We start from the raw sequence: 16,826 nt of genomic DNA, 5'->3' as shown, positions 1-16,826 counted from the left end.
GTCCGTTTGCTGAACGCTAATGCTAAATAGCATCTATGCCGTAGTGTTATAACACCTTGAGCAACAGATTGAACACAACAATGAAGCAAAACATGTAGACAGATAATATAACAATAGTCAGTCATGTATTCTTTATCCTCTACAATGAGAAACTAATATTTGTGTTGTACTAAGCTGAACGGTATATCTGTCTTTCTCTTATACACCCCCCATATATATATATATATATATATATATATATATATATTAGTGCTGCAGTTAACTGCACGAGTTAAAGCTTTGAAGCTTTAACTTTGACATCACTAATATATATATATATATATATATATATTGTTTTTAATTCTATTTAATAATGTTCTGCATGTTTTTAGACTTTTATGTGCTAATATTCCTCATTAAAATACACATGGATTGAATTAATGTACTGTAATTTACATTCACTTAAATGGGACAAGTTGATTTGAGGAGTGTTTTGAGTTATGAGCATGTAACAAAGCTAATTAAAGTCGTAACAAGGCACCACTGCATTCTTATACAGTATTTCTATTTTTGTGCCTATTAGGTTCCCCCCTTGTGCTGACAGTGCAGTGTAGTCAGCGAAATATGCTGCAAAGGGGCCCGAAATATCATCATTGCGAGACGTAAACCTGGAACTGCTTCGACCTTTTCATTGTTGGGCTTGTGCGTCACTTTTTACGTCAATTATCTTGCAGATATGAATACACTTTTATGAAGAAATACATACAGCATGAGCTCAACCCCCAAATGAAAGATGACTCAAGAGATCAGTAGTTCAGAAAATGTATGTATGAATGAATCTTAAAACATTTTTACTGTAATTGGTGCGAACATGAATCAACCTTTAATGTAGTTTACCTTTTCAACTATTCAACTATTAGACATATTTTGTTCATGCGTTTGTACAGATAAAGACCTAATACAGTGGTGCCTTGAGATTTTAATCTCGAGTTTAATTTGTTCGGTGACTGCACTCGTAAATCAAATTGTGTACTTTAAAATGATCTTTCCCAACTGAGATAAATAAAAAAAATATTGTTAATCCGCACTAGCCTCACAGGCTTACACACACACACACACACACACACACAAATAAAACAAATTTGGTTAAAAAAAATATTATTAACTAATTTACTGCCATTGACGGTTATAGACGTCAAATATTCATTTGAACCATTTCTATTAGTTTAACATTTTTTTAATTGTACATTTAGAAATTATATAAAATGTGTGATTAATTGTGAGTTAACTTGTGAAGTCATGCAATTAAAAACAATTACAAAAAATAATCGCCATTTTTAATAATTTTTTCTTTTTTTTATCGCGTCAGGCGATTACAAATTTTAATTGTAATTAATCGCATTACTTCAATAGTTAACCCACGATTAATCATACATTTTATATCTGTTCTAAATGTACAATCATTTTTTTCTAGGTTTTCATACTCTTGTTAACAAAAGTGGGAAAAAATGTTAAACTACGAGAAATAGTTCAAATAAATTTTTGACGTCAATAGCCGTCAATGGCAGTGAATGAGTTAATAAATAAATAATTTGCAAAATGTTTTTAATGAGAAAAATAATGCTCTATAATATGGTACTTTATAAAAACATACAGAATTGACTATTAAATTGAAAGTAATGAATTAAACAATGGCCACAAAGGCTAGTATATTACAAACATCGAGACACATGCGAAACAGGAGACTCAGTGAAAGGCAGTAATATTAGATTGGGTCACTCGTATTTTAAGGTCGATATATATTAGCGTTAAAGTACACATTTTAATATTAACATTATTATGCATTCGTGCAAATAAAGACACCCTTTTAAATAACTGCACCGTACTCAAATACAGAGCATTAAACACTGCAGCCATTATGTACAGTATTTTAAAGTAGCATTGCGTGTGAGTGGTAAATATGCATCGCAACCATCATTATAAAAGATGAAATAAAGCACTTAATTCTCATAGCCCCATCTGTGCATGCGGGAAGAGTAGTCATCATTATAATGTACCCTAAGGCCTGCATGAAGGTAAACAACAGCATCATTATACATTGGTGGGTCACTGAGTACTGTACTATGCATTATTGATCATGTCTGCACTAATTGAAAGATGTTCCATCTGCAAATGAAGTGACTGTGGCAGACATCCCACCCGGCCACCTGACTCACTCAGGACCCTCCTCACCCCACCCAAGATGGAGGCGGGGCTAATTTTAGAAGGTTCTGTACGTCCAACATGGCACATGACTCAATAACACAACATACTGTAGATTTGCTTTTGCTTGAAGCTGTAAAAATAGCATTTTTTATTATTATTTTTATTTCACAAAGGAGCCTGTGTGTTGTGATTTAATGACCTCTCCTCTTGTGATGGTCCACTAATTAAAGATGCCGTGACCACCATGCGTGACAACATGGGAGGGAGGCAAAAGAACAATGCACACAGCACAACGAGCAGTGTTACATCATCTGAGAGATAAATGCATTATGGTGGATATTCCATCTGTATGTATGCATGTATGTCTTCATTGCAAAAAAAAAAAAAAAAGCTCGTACAAATATACTGTAGGTCTAATAATGCCCCCTTTCGACTGAACCTGCAGAGAGGTAATTTATGTAACAATGTTTCTTATTATGGGTGTAGTTTGCAGTGGCAGAGAACTGAAAAGGTATTGCTAATAAATTTCTTGTTATACAGTAGAGATTCCTTTAATGAAATAAATATAGCTTTGTTGTGATTTAAACAATTGGTTGTGTGTAAAAAAAAAAAAAAAAAAAGCACACTAAATAATTTTCCAGATTTCTACAATCAATAAAATACTTTCACTGTCATGGTTTGAAAATAAATGTTAAAGAAGTAAACAATATAGAATACAGTAATGACACAAGATGATGTAAAATATTGAAGATTTCAATTATACATTGAACCTAGTGCACAGGTACAGTTATTATTATTATTTTTTTTTACAAATGTTCATTTATGTGCATTTAAAGCATATTGTATTTATACTTTATTTCTTTGAGAATGTATTGGAATACTAGTATGTATTTTATGTTTAATGTATTAAATTGATTCATATACTATTTTGTTATGTTTTTATGCAAATCATGTAACCCACAATATATATATATATATATATATATATATATGTGAATGGAGTTTTTTATTTTTTTTGTGTGTGTGCAAATGTTTAGGTTTTGACTTCATCCATTCGTGTAAACGTGTGCGCACGCATACAACAGGCGAGCCCCAGTACGCATGCGCGTCGTAGTCGTCTGACGGCTGAAGCACTTGTGTGTATGCTGGTGAGTGTGGACTCCATCAAGAGGGCCACGGCTGCAGAACCTGTGCGTTCACGCACTCCAAACTACTTCCACGGCGCACCGAGGCACAGGCGAGAGTGGACACATCGAGGGGTCCGGTCCGGTCCAGCGCTTTGCATGAGGTGCCATATTTGTCCCCGACATGTAGCCAGCCCAGCAGCGTGGGAGATCACAGCGGTAGAAGAACAGGAGTGTGGGGAGGAGGGTGATGCCATGAAAATCACAACAGCCCACTGAGGGAGATCTCGGACACGGTCGGTGGTGCACGATGATGATGATGATGATGATGGACCCGAGTGCGGCGATTCGAGGAAGGTAGCGTCCGCCGCGAGAGTCCACGGAGACCTCCTTTAGTCGCTTTGGGGTGGAGGATGGATTTGAGCCGGCTCCGGAACATCATCAGCAGATACGTAAGCGACCCACACCGCACACGACTGTAGATCACACTACGTAACATCACATCGCACCCCCCACGAACATGCAACAGTACGCCAAAGCAAGGGTGAGCAACTTACGGTTTGTGGGCAGCTTTTCGAGCATTTGATTGAAAACAAAATGCCCATAAAAAGCATTTGTTGCATCGCATTTATAAGCGCTGTTGTATTGTTGGCTTATGGGAACCATATTAGCGGTTTAGCATGACCAAATTCACACATTTACCTCCTCTAACTCCTAAATTGTCACTATTTTTGCACTCATGCTGTTGCTAGTTTCATCTCGGTGTCAAGAAACGATGTTAAAGTGCATTGGGAAGCGTCATTATTATTTTCATAAGAATCGCAATTCTCATTTAATAGGATTCAGAATCGATTTTAAATGTCCCAAAATCGTTTTTATTTCAATTATTTTATACTGTCTTGCCTTTGTTTGTGTGTGCCTTTATTGGGAGCGCTGGTCATGTTGTACTCGATTTGGCCACTTAGGGGCAGTGTGGTTCCACGCGGTCTGATACACTGTTAAGTTGTAGCCACATTAGAGAGTAGAAGGAAAAAGTCACGGTCAAGTTATTTAGTTTATTATTAGAGCCGTTCTTTTGAGTGATTAAAGTGCCGCGAGCAGCGCGCTAATTAGCATTAGCGAGTCAGACTGGAGTAGATCATTACGATTCTTTGCACATCTATAAATTGAAGCAAAAATCATTGTCAATCAAATCATTTTGAATCAAAAATCATTCTTAACCGAAAATTGATTCTGAATCGAATCGCTGACCCAAAAATCTGAATCGAATCAAATCGTGAGACATTCAAAGATTCCTACCCCTAGTATATAGGTAAGGTATAGTTTTGGACCCAACGTTGGCCCTTGCAGAACCTATATTGGATCGAGTGCTACTTTTTTCTACACATTGATTCCAGTTACATAAGTCAAATACATATTTATATATGATGTGTGATGATGTGCATCGCAGTGAATTTCTCCACTGTGGGAAAAATAAAGGTGTTCTCATCGAATAATTGGCTTGTCCTCTAATTCCATAATGCTCCAATTTATTAAAGCGGAATATCATGTTTTTGTTCAGGTGACAGTGAGACTATGTGTGAGACTTTATTCCAAAGGAAAAAAATATATAATAATAATAATAAAAAAATATATATATATCTGCATCTTTTGTTGTTGTTGCTATAACAGCATTTATGTTATACCAATATTCAATTCCATAACAAGATTCTACTCAAAAAGGGTGCAGGAAGACGTAAAACTACATATCTAGTCCCACCCCTTTTTTCCTTGTCAAAATGTACCACTTAAATTCACCCCGAAACCCTGTTGAAGTTCTAACAAATCATGTCGATAGCAACTAAAGTACTGTAACAAGATTTCAAGCATCGCAGCCCTGAATTGTCCCCTAATAGGAAAAAGCCGCCCCCACCCTTGCTGTAAAAGCATCATAGTGTGTGCGATGCGTGTGTCATTTAGCGTAATTAGCTGCATGCTGCTAAAAACAAACCGCAAATGTTAGTCTCGGTGTGCGGACCCATTGACTTGGGCTGAAAGGGGAACATGCCAGTAAAGCCCCACATGGGACACCGCGCGCTGAATGTGCGGAATAGAAATCAACTTGGCTGGCCCACTTTTAAGTTGCTAAGGGGAAGCCCACAACATGCATACAACATTAACTCCACTCAGGGGCCATAACATTAGGAACACCTGCACAAGCTAATGACTCTTCTGTTGTTTTCACATTTTGCAGTGTGTAACTCGTTTTTACACTTTTAAATGAGAAGCTACACATCATTTCAATAATAAGTGTTTAGCGGTGGTCTTTTAAAAAAACAAAATTTTTACTGGATGACTGTCAACAATGTTAAAATGTTCCATAAAACATTGCCATAATGCTTTAGCATTAGCGCTGGCAATGTTTTCAAAATGAAGCCTGTCTTGTATTGAAATATTCAATGTGTGTAATTCATTTTGTTGCGCGTATAAGTTTAACAGTAAACTCCAATTGGAATGTCATTAAAGAGCGTAAACTATGCTCAGAGAGGGCATCATCAAATATGCAACATACGCTTGGTGCAGAATTAGCATGGTGCATTCAGGGTACTTTCACAACTAGAGGTGGGAACCTCTGGGTACCTCACCATACCATACGATATGCGATACAAGGCTCACGATAACGATTATCTCACAAAATGACAAGACCGCGATTATCGATTTATTGGTCAGGTAATAAATCCACGATAATCTACGATAAAACTACTCAAGACATAAAGTGATGTTTCTTTCTGTGAACAAATTTGTGTCTTTCTTAAACACTATTGTCATGCAACATGTCAGTCACTTACATAGTGAATTGTTTCATTTTATAAACTGTGACGATTTGTTTGTGTAACATTGCAAAAGTAAATAAATAAAATTACTTAAATATTCAATCCAATTAAAACAATATTAATATTCCTCAGAAATTGTGTGCTTCAAAAAGTCGAACCATAAAATATGTTTTAAAATGTTACGTATGGAAAACTGAGTCAGTTGCTGGACAGATAATAAATGTCTTACGCAAGTAAAAGTAAGCTCATGAGTCTTCTTCGCCTGAAGACTTCCATACATTTCCTTGCCACTCTTGTGAGGTGCTCCCCCTAGCGGCCTGCCAAGTAATTGCTTAATAAGTAATGATCAATGGAGCCATTATAGTGGCTGTATATTAACTACAAATATCGCGATACTTGCGTAGGCATATCGATAATCTATCGGGAGACAAAGTATCACGATTTATCGCAATATCGATATATTGTCACTAGGGGTGGGAAACTTTGTATGTCTCACGATTCGATTCAGATTTTTGGGCCTGCGATTCGATTTAGAATCGATTTTCGATTAAGAACGATTTTTGATTCAAAATGATTTGATTAACAATGATTTTTGCTTCAATCTATAGATGTGCAAGCAATTGTAATGATCTACTCCAGTCTGACACGCTAATGCTAATTAGCGCGCTACTCGTGGCACTTTTATCACTCAAAAGAACGGCTCCACGCTGAAAAAAAAATCTTTAATTGGAATAATTTAATCGTGACTTTTTCCTTCTACTCTTTAATGTGGCTACAACTTAACAGTGTATCAGACCGCGTAGAACCACACTGCCCCTCAGTAGCCAAACTGGGTACAACATGAACAGCGCTCCCAATAAAGGCACACACAGACAAAGGCAAGACAGTATAAACTAATTTAAATAAAATCGATTTTGGGACATTTAAAATCGATTCTGAATCGTACTAAATGAGAATCGCGATTCTTATGAGAATCGATTTATTTGGCACACTCCTAATTGTCACACTCCTATTAACAACGTTGGGAACTTGCACATTAACCGCACCACTCAGCACATTAGTTGTTTTTCTTATAATGTTTTTAAATTCATGAAAAGCCAAATTCAAAATCGGGATTAAAATTCAATTAATTTCCCAGCCCTGCTGTCTGTAATAGTGAATAGTGCAATGTAAAAACCTCCTATCACTGATAGACTGTCAAAAGATTTTGATTATGGTTTCAACACTGACGTTTTTACTTATTGGTGTTGTTTGGGCAGGCGCAGGTGAAAATACGTCTCCAACCTGTCTACTGTATTTCCATGATATCCAATTTGTGCGATTTTTTTCTTAGAGTGCCATGGCGTGTATCCGACCAAATTGTGCTACTTGAGAGCAAAAAAATCTTATTTGTGTCACTTGAGGCATTTAAAAAATTTGCAATAAATTGAAAAGCATGCCTTTGTTGATTAAGGGAAAAAAAAGTTCAATTGTTTTGTCTGGGGTTTGTGTTTTTATTTTGTAATAATTAATTTTTACACTGATGTATATATATATATATATATATATATATATATATATATATATATATTTTTTTTTTTTTTAAGAAAGAGTCATGCTCAATCATGCACCTGCGACGACATTGCCTGTCGAGTAATAATATTTTCATGATGGCCACAGTTTGACTCTGGAATGGATTAATCATTTATTTCCTATTATTTCCTCTGAGAAATCAACAACAATTGAAGTCAACAGAAAGGCATCATATAGCTTACTCGTTAGTGTCCAATAAGGGTGCAGCTGGACTGCGACTCAACGCATGACCCACGACCTATGACCCTGACCTTAAACGTGTCTCAGGTGCTGTGAGGATAACAGTCTCGCTATGATATTTATTTATTATTTTGACTTCAGTACGATTGGTATTGCGAGCGTTCCGGCAGCAGAGCTCATAATAGTGTCACAAGCACAAGCGCGGCACTGCAGAGAGAGGGTCATTGAACGCACCCCCTCACCTCATCCGTCTCCCGCCTGGCCGTTTGCATCCTGTTGACGGCCAATGAATCACGAATTCAATTATGCAGGTATTGACGGTGAGGAGGGAGGGAGAGGGATGATAGATGTATGTAACCATTAACGCAGCATTATTTCCAGTAGACGTTTTTTTTAACGAGTGCACGGAAGAACCGACGTTACAGTGCACTACTTGATTGACATGGCTCCACTCTTCTTGATGTCTTATGAATATTCTGCATGCAGAATATGTAAAAAAACAAAAAAACAAAAACAACAACATGGCCTGCATTTGAATAAAGTATCAGTTGGATTGTTTGATATTTTTACAATCCCATCATTCTTTTTAGTCTTTTTAGTTAATCCAGTTCAAATGTAGCTAGCTTGTTCACGCCGCAGCACGATCTGCTCATAACTAGGGGTTGAACGACTGATTTTTTTGTACTCGAGTCATATAGTACGTTGAAAGTCGAGTTGCAGCCGATGAATCTATGATGTCATTGATGTTCAGCATCGATAACACATGGGGCAGTTTCACATGAAGACAAATTTTGTTGGCCCAGCATAGAAATGATATGGCCGAAAATTTAGGACGATTACAATTTTAATCGATTTTAATCTAATAAACCCAATTATTTAAAAGTTTCATTTATTCCACAATCATTCCTGTGCAAAATGTTCAGACAACAATGATGTATACCGATTCTAAATCAGTTTTAACATAAACTTAACATTCATAGTTTGTGCTTAATTGCCACAATTAAGTATTTGGTAGCATATTTTAAACGTGTTGTAAAACACCCATCCAGCATTCTGCCACTTGTGGAAAATGACAACACACAATAACATCTGGATGTAACAGAACATAAGAACAACAGCTTTTAATAATCCAGAAGACAAAATTCTTGGAATTACGACGGTGTATTAGTGCCACGTATATATTTATTTATTTGTTTGTTTGTTTGTTGGGGGGCTAATATACCGAGAAAAAAATTGCAACTTTATAAGGTAGCTCAGCAAGTAACAAGTAGCAAGTAACTCAGAAATTTATACACATAGCATAGTTATAATTTGGACGAGGTGCTGGATTTTTGTCCATCAGGAGCCTACCTGAGGATTCAACGGTGGTTAATGGAACACTCTTTATAAAATGAAAAGGCAGAATGGAGACGGATTTCTTCTTAAACTTTACTCGTCATTCACCGCAGCTAGAGCGACAACACTTCCTGATCCCCTATCAGCTGACTAACACTAACCAATCAGAAGCTAGCATACTTTAGGTAAATGCAAGTGAATGACGGCGAGCAGCAGATTCGACACATCAATTTAGCTACTTGTGCAAAAAAAATTAAAAAATATGAATGTGTCAATAATAATTCTGGAAATATAAACGTACAAGTAAATATACATTTTAACAAATTAACTTAAATGCTTGATCCTCATTGTGTGGACTTTCGCAAAGCGAGGCGTCTTTGTCGTTGGCAGTACCTAACGCTTCAAAGTATGAATGCTTAGGTTAATCTCTGCTCGATTATGGAAAAAAATAATAATCACGATTTTGGTAATAATTGAAATCACGATTATTCATTTTTTTTGTTCAAAACAAGTAAATGTTTAAAGATTTAAAAATATGAAGACAGATACAATTATTTGAAGCACTATAATTCCGTAAGTTCCTTTTGGAACAAACTGAATTTATAATAATATATATTATTTATGTTAGCAAAAATGTGAAGTTGGGTTGCACCGTGTGCAGTATGGCTTGTGGGGTTCAAGCTAGTTTTATTTTATTTTATCTAGTTAGATTTACGCCTTTGAAAAGTAATCAGACGGCTGGAGCACTTGACCGCTGCTAGCTAGCGCGGCTATGTTGCTGCTTGGTGCTGGTAGCTCGCTGTTAGCTAGCAGTTGCCCTACAATACAATGTCAGCATAATTATGTCTTAGCGCTCTAAACTGGAGCTTGAAAGTGACTTTAGGACGAAAAGTTGTGTTACTGACATCTGTCGCGACTCGCAACAGTTTGGGGCATTTATATTGTACATTATATTGTTCACAAACTGAATAGTTTGTGAGCATGTCGTCTGCCCTTACAACGGGACGACACGCTTCCGGAAACAACTTCAAAATAAAAGCGCTACAATGCATTTATCTACAAATACTACTTGGTAAGGTAAGGTTTCTTTTAAAATTGGTTTTCTCGCAGCGTGAGCCCCGTGAACTGTCATGAATACTGCCGTTAGCTTGACTACGACAATCTCAGCGGGTTTCCGAGGCAGAAATGACGAGGACTCGTTTCAGCCCTAGTAATAATTATCGTTTTTGTACGAATATGCCAATTTTGTAATCGTGGAGGGTATTAACCAAAATCGTAATTGAATTTCGATTAATTGCACAGCCCTCATCTCTGCTAAAGCAATTCCGATCTCCTTATTTGAAAACCCGACTGAAAAGTTTTGGCACAAACATCCGAGCACTGTACGTGTATTTGTCGTAAATTTCTGAGTTTTTTTCTTGCAAATGTGCACATTTTTTCTCAGATTATTATTATTTTATTTTTTTTACATGGCCCTTATACGCCGTCGTACAAGAGAGAAGAGTAAAGTCTGAAATATTGACACAACAGGTTGATAAATGTTTTGGCGGCTAATCATCTTTTGCAAACGTGTTAACAACTGCCACCCCGGGTCATAAAACATGTCCTCCTTTGATCCAGTGGGTGCCAGACAGCTGAAGAGCCTTCGAAAGGTTCACACCGTCACAGCTCCTCCACTCCTCTCGCCTGCACTTGAAAGACAAAAGTGACACATTGCTGTTTTTAGGCAGTTCTATTCCTGTTATACGCTCTCACCCTCATCTCATGGACGGATGTACTATTTGTCGCTCTCCTGGCATGTAGAAATGACTTCTCACAGCTTCCCACCAGGTTGTTAGCGCGTCGCCTGTGTCCAATTGGGATGAAAGGGGGAAGAGGGTCATGGACGGCGCAGATTATGGTGGTGGTTTAAGGGGTAGGGGGAAGTGTAGCAGCGCTGCCAAATTAAAGAGTTACATCACAGTTGGAGTCGAGCGGGGGACGAAGCAACAGCATACACATTTTGTCATTTAAAAAAAAAAGTAATCCGACTATGTTGTCTTTTTTTTTTTTTTATCCTGTGATGCCGCAGGATGTTTGCATCATGAGACAGTTGAGAAAAAGGTTATGGCTGTAGAGACATTTCAGCATACAGTGCTCTAATTAGACTTTTATATAGACATATTTAAATTTAGTTGAACCAAAAAAGAACACTTTCTTGTCTCTTACTCATTCGCTGCCATTGACGGCTATAGACGTAAACAATTCATTAAAACGATTTCTATTTAACATTTCCTTCCATTTTTGTTAACAAGAGTATGAAATCCTAGAAAAAAATTGTTTTTGTACATTTAGAACAGATTTTTGATTAATCGTGAGTTAACTAGTGCAGTCATGCGATTAATTACGATTACAAATTTTAATTGCCTGATGCCCCTAATTTTTAATAATCTTCTCTTAAAAAAAAAATAATAATAAATAAATATTTTTGTATTTTTTTTTAAGAATAGATTATTAAAAATGAGGGGCATCAGGCGATTAAAATGTGTAAAAAAAATAAAAATAATTAATAATCTTTTTTTTTAAGAAAAGATTATTACAAATTAGGGGCATCGGGCAATAAAAAATTGTAATCGTAATTAATCGCATGACTTCAGACTTCACTAGTCAATTTTTATATCTGTTCTAATACAATAAAAAAATATATAGGTTTTCAAACTCTTGTTAACAAAAGTGGGGGAGGGGGGGAATGTTAAACTAATAAAAATTGTTAAAATGAATTTTTGACGTCTACAACCGTCAATGGCAGTGTATGAGTTAAAATGTGCATTTTTCCTCACACACATTTTTCTGACACACTTACTGTGGCTAAAATTACTCAGGTCTGTCGCACACAAATGTCAAATTTTGTTATGTCAACCAGGGTTGGAGCTTGGGCACGTGACAAAGCGAGCGGCCACTTAGTGTTGCAAATGTATTGACTTCGTCACCACTGACGGATGGGTTTGTCTGATGATGCCCATTTTTATCATGTAGTGCAACCAAAAATAAATAACCAATTGGGGATATTTATTTTGAAATACATTTAAAAAAAAAGTAGTTTGTATCCTCCAAAAGACAGTCAACCCCCCCCCCCCCCCCAAATTGTTTGGTGGTCAATATTTTTTACCAAGTGGACGGTATGCTGCTTTGTACACCTATTTCTTCTATCACTCAGTTCCTTAGACCCTAATATTAGATTTGGCAGAGGCATCTCTTGTTGAATTACGGTTATAATTCTTTAATTAAAAAATATATACATATAAGTTTCCTCCTGTAAACATCATTAAGCATATAATTTATACATGTATTTAAAGCAAGTTGTAAAATGTCTGAAGTCCCCTTGTTTATGTTTAACAAATTTAAAACATAAATCATGCTGTTTCTACTTAGTACTGTCTCAAATGTTCTCCAATTTCAATACTGTTAATGTATAGGATCGTACGCCAAGAAATGTTGCTCAGTAATATTTACAGACCAACCATCATCTGGTGTGACCATTGTAGAAAGATTTCCATGATAGATGTATATCCTCAATTAGAGATGTCTTAAATTGCACATAATAGTAAACAATAATAGAATATAAATATTTGTTGTTATTATAAATTAACAGTGCTGGGTCTAGTGAAATCTTTATCCTTAGATGACTCACTTATTTTCCCAATGCTTTAATGATTCTTAAAATAAATAAACAAAAGCGCGATGAGCATCAAATGTTGAGCCCATTTTTGATTATCAACTCGTTGAATACCAGCCATTTTTATTGGAGCAACCCCCTTCAGTACCAGTCGTTTTACTGGATATTGACAGATCTTGCAAGGCCCACAGAATATTGTGTTCTATTGCTATATAAACATGGATTAGGGAAAGATTAGACTTCCTTCTTTCATCAGAAAAAAGAAGTGTATTTCTATCTTTTTCAGTTCTTTTTTTATCAGCCAATATATAGCCAAGTTTTGTCGAAATTCCAATTCCTGAGAGAAATTTTTTTTTCAAATTCATGCACAACTTGGGCTTTAACACTACTGTTTCTTTTGTGACAGCTCAAACGTCTAAATAATGTTTCCGTGCAATAAAACAATGTTCCAAAAAGTGCTTTTCAAAACAAAATAACAGTTCATTGCACATATAAATAAACAATTGACTGGTCTAACTGCAGCTCTTCCTCAGCATCCGGTCATCCAGCCGTTAATCATCGCTCGACTGTTACTCGTTGCGTTTGCTCGACGAATGAAGCGTCATTCCTTGACGTGCAGCAACTCAATCGCCGCCGTTATGCTTTGATGAGCCGATGAGGATGCTTTTTTTTAAGCCAAAAAGCAATCCTGCAGGGTTCACTTTTGTTCTGCCGATCGCTTATTTTCTACTTCCCCGCCGCTCCACATCACGCTAGTAGTGACAGACAACAAAATCGTATCTTGAAGTCAACCACAATCTTTTCCATGAATCTGAATGACAATAAAAATGGTTCTAATTCCAAAACAAATCTTCCCAGTACTGTACAATCAAACTAAAATGGGCTTTAACAGTTCTACCTTTAAAGCCACCTGACAGATCCATAAAGCCTTGCGATATTTTATTCATAGAATGGCTCAGACCATTTCTTATGTCGCAGTAAGTTCAATTTCCTGTTCTTTGGTTAGTTTAGTGTCACATTTCTTTCTCTTTGCTATCACTGGCTAAAAGAAAATCTAAAACAGGATTTTGCTGATACACACGTGATGATTTCAACTCTTAACTGATTAAAATCAAAATCATTTTGACTTAAGGGACATTTCACTGCGGACTTGTCACTGTAAATGAAACGTAACAATTGTGTGCTGCACCAAACCGTTGTTGCTATGGCATTTAATGGTGCACATGTGATCACGGTCTTCCCTTTTTAACTCCACAGCATCTACATTAGATTATCACATGTCATATCTTGTGATATATTTCACCCTAATTTTAGCTCCTCTACTAGCTCATTTCTAGGTTTCTAGGTGAAGGCGCAATTTAAATTCGGCTCACATTACCTGCTTGTCTCAGGAATTTTGATTTATTTTATTCTGGTACTTTGACATAGTGGCAATTAAACATTTAAAGATTCGTATTACGGTGCTGTGAAAATGTAGTTTCCCTTGTGTCAAGTTATTTTCTACCACCACTATAATGTTTGTAATCATCAAACACATGTAAATATCAGACATTGATAATCCCAGTTTTTAAGTTGTGATTTTATTTATTAAGGAAACAAAAACTATTCAAAGGTTCATCACCCTGTGTAAAAAAGTACTTGCCCTGGGCCAGCCTCAGCATAAACAACTGAAACCAAGCGTTTTCTACAACTGGCAAATACTCTTTCATACCTCATGCCTCTGTTCCTTGACTTGCTGGTGTGTTTTGGATTGTTGTTCTGCTGTAGAGCCAGTCCAGAATGCATTGCACACAGACTCTCACCCCAAGTAAGATGCGATAGGCTCCATCCTACCCGCGACCATAATGAGGTTAAGGGCTATAATGGGGGGAAGGATAGACTGTGCAGGTGTACCTAAGAGTGTATGTTAACACAGAACGATGCTGCTCCAACCTTTGGCCATTTAAACATGAGAAGTTCATTAAAAAAAAGGAGATGGCTTAATGAGGGATGCCATCTCAACATGGCGCTCGTCTCTGCGGCACAGCGTGGCGGCGACATGGAGGAGGGACAAGACACGACCATTTAATCAGACCGCTTAATGGTCTGTTACTTTTTATTACACCTCTGCAGGGAGCTGCACCGTGGAAGCTGCTTGGGGTCGGAGGTTGCTCTTATTGGCGCTACCTGAGACCGTCCGACTCAAAGTGTGACGATAAAGATGTGGCCAAGAACCTTTTTACAGTTAAGGCAATAGCAGTTTTGCTGCAGTAAAACCAGCCCGTCTCCATTGCGTTGCAGCTAATAAAGACAAAGCGTTCCATGTCAAGTGCTTTCTATGACGGAGTGAAGGCAGAGACAGGAACGGAACAGTGAACCGGAGGTTGATTGGGATCAGTGAGGATTAATGATTAGATAAATGCAAACTATAATCTGATCTCTTCTTCCACATACCCCATGACCACAAAGCGCTTTAGGCATGTCAATATGATGTAAAAGAAGGATGGAACAATGCGGATTTAAGAAGATGACGTTTAAATGGCTTCTTTGTGATGCAGTCATCTGTTAAGGTTGAACGTCATCTGTTCCGGAAGGCCCCTGATCTCGCTATCTATTTCCTTCACCCCTTCTGTTGAGGGTTACCAGGAGTTGGAGACTAGCTGTTGCTGTGTTGTCTTCTTGAGCAAGGGTACACCCTGCTGTGGTTGACATTCATAGGGCTCATATACTGTACAAACCCTAATTCCAATGATGTTGGAATGTTCTGTCAGATGTCATTTAAAAAAAAACTTTAAATTTCTATATTTTATTGAATACACTGCTAGTAGTCCTCCAGTCCAAAGAGGAAAAGGACCATACCCATTATTAGCAGCATGAAGTTCAAAAGCCAGCATCTGTAATGGTTGGGGGGGTATTATTGTCCGTGGTCCGTGGCATGGGTAACTTACACATCTGTGAAGGCACCATTAATGTGGTAAGGTACATACAGGATTTTGAGCAACATATGCTGCCATCCATGCAACATCTTTTTAGGGACGTCCCTGCTTAGGCAAGAGAATGCCAGTGTGGCTTTGTAGTAAAAGATTGTGAGTACCACTCTTGCCTGCCAGCAGCCCAGACCCGTCCCCCATTGTGTTTATCTTTTATATTCAATTGAATATAAGTTTGAATTTGAATTTATTAATTTGAAAGGGACAATGCACATTAATCAACATTTTAAGATTTAAATGTGCCCAAGTTTGCTAAATTAAGCAAATTTTCATTGGCCGTCCCTTGGGCGGATGTAAGAGACAGCCTAAAATGTGGAGGCCACAACTGAGATTTGTGCCTTGAACCAGCAGTACAATTAACATCTTGTGTCATTGTCAAATTAACCCCACCAAAATATTCCTCAGCTAAATCAAACAAGACTGAATGATTGATGGTCTTTGAAATTGTTCAAATTGAGGTTTTATATAAAAGTGTGTCCAATTTATGAAGGGTGAATATAAATGGGAAAATAAAGGCCCCACTCAAAATAAAATATTCATCATATGTGTATATGTTTGGACCTTCATGGAGTTTAAATACAACAAGAAGCTCTGGAATTGATGCAGTGCAGTTCTACACAAACCACAATACTCAACCTCTCAATCAAAGTGTCAATCAAAGTGAACATTACGTTCGCAAAGGTAGTTGTTTGATCCAGCTCTTGTATGAGATCTCATTAGTTCATCACAGTCTTGTTTTCTCTCATCTCACTCACACACTCTCTTCTGTGTTTCTGGGTCATGTTCCACCCACCCCTCTCAATGTTTTGATGGGGTCTCAAGCCAGCTGACACTGTTGGCAGCTTGTCTATTTTTGTCCCCTTCGCCCATGCGGCGCCTGTTGATCGCTCTGTGCTGTAATTTAAAGATGTGCACCTCGCAGCTCTGTCCTCTGTTCGTTTCAAAGCTTGCTGTTGGTGTTTACATAGCAAGTACACACTTTTTAGTGTCTATT

At 37.2% G+C, this 16,826-nt stretch overlaps 1 protein-coding gene across 4 annotated transcripts in view; it reads left to right on the top strand.

Moving 5' to 3' along the window:
* The first annotated feature begins 3,313 nt into the window (after positions 1–3,313).
* LOC147164421 (phospholipid-transporting ATPase IH-like) overlaps positions 3,314–16,826 on the top strand; it is a 44,194-nt gene continuing 30,681 nt past the window's right edge. For all 4 annotated transcript variants that reach the window (XM_086091175.1, XM_086091174.1, XM_086091177.1 and 1 more), the window contains exon 1: positions 3,314–3,760. In XM_086091175.1, coding sequence (XP_085947301.1) covers positions 3,722–3,760 — 39 coding nt within the window. In that variant the 5' untranslated portion in view covers positions 3,314–3,721. The remainder of the gene's footprint in view (positions 3,761–16,826) is intronic.

This window comes from Leptonotus elevatus, chromosome 12 (assembly GCF_054856555.1).
Source record: "Leptonotus elevatus isolate MCC_2025b chromosome 12, RoL_Lele_1.0, whole genome shotgun sequence".
NCBI classification, from domain to species: Eukaryota; Metazoa; Chordata; class Actinopteri; order Syngnathiformes; family Syngnathidae; genus Leptonotus; species Leptonotus elevatus.
Note: the sequence above shows the minus strand (reverse complement) of the source record. Positions and strands in the feature narration are given on the sequence as shown.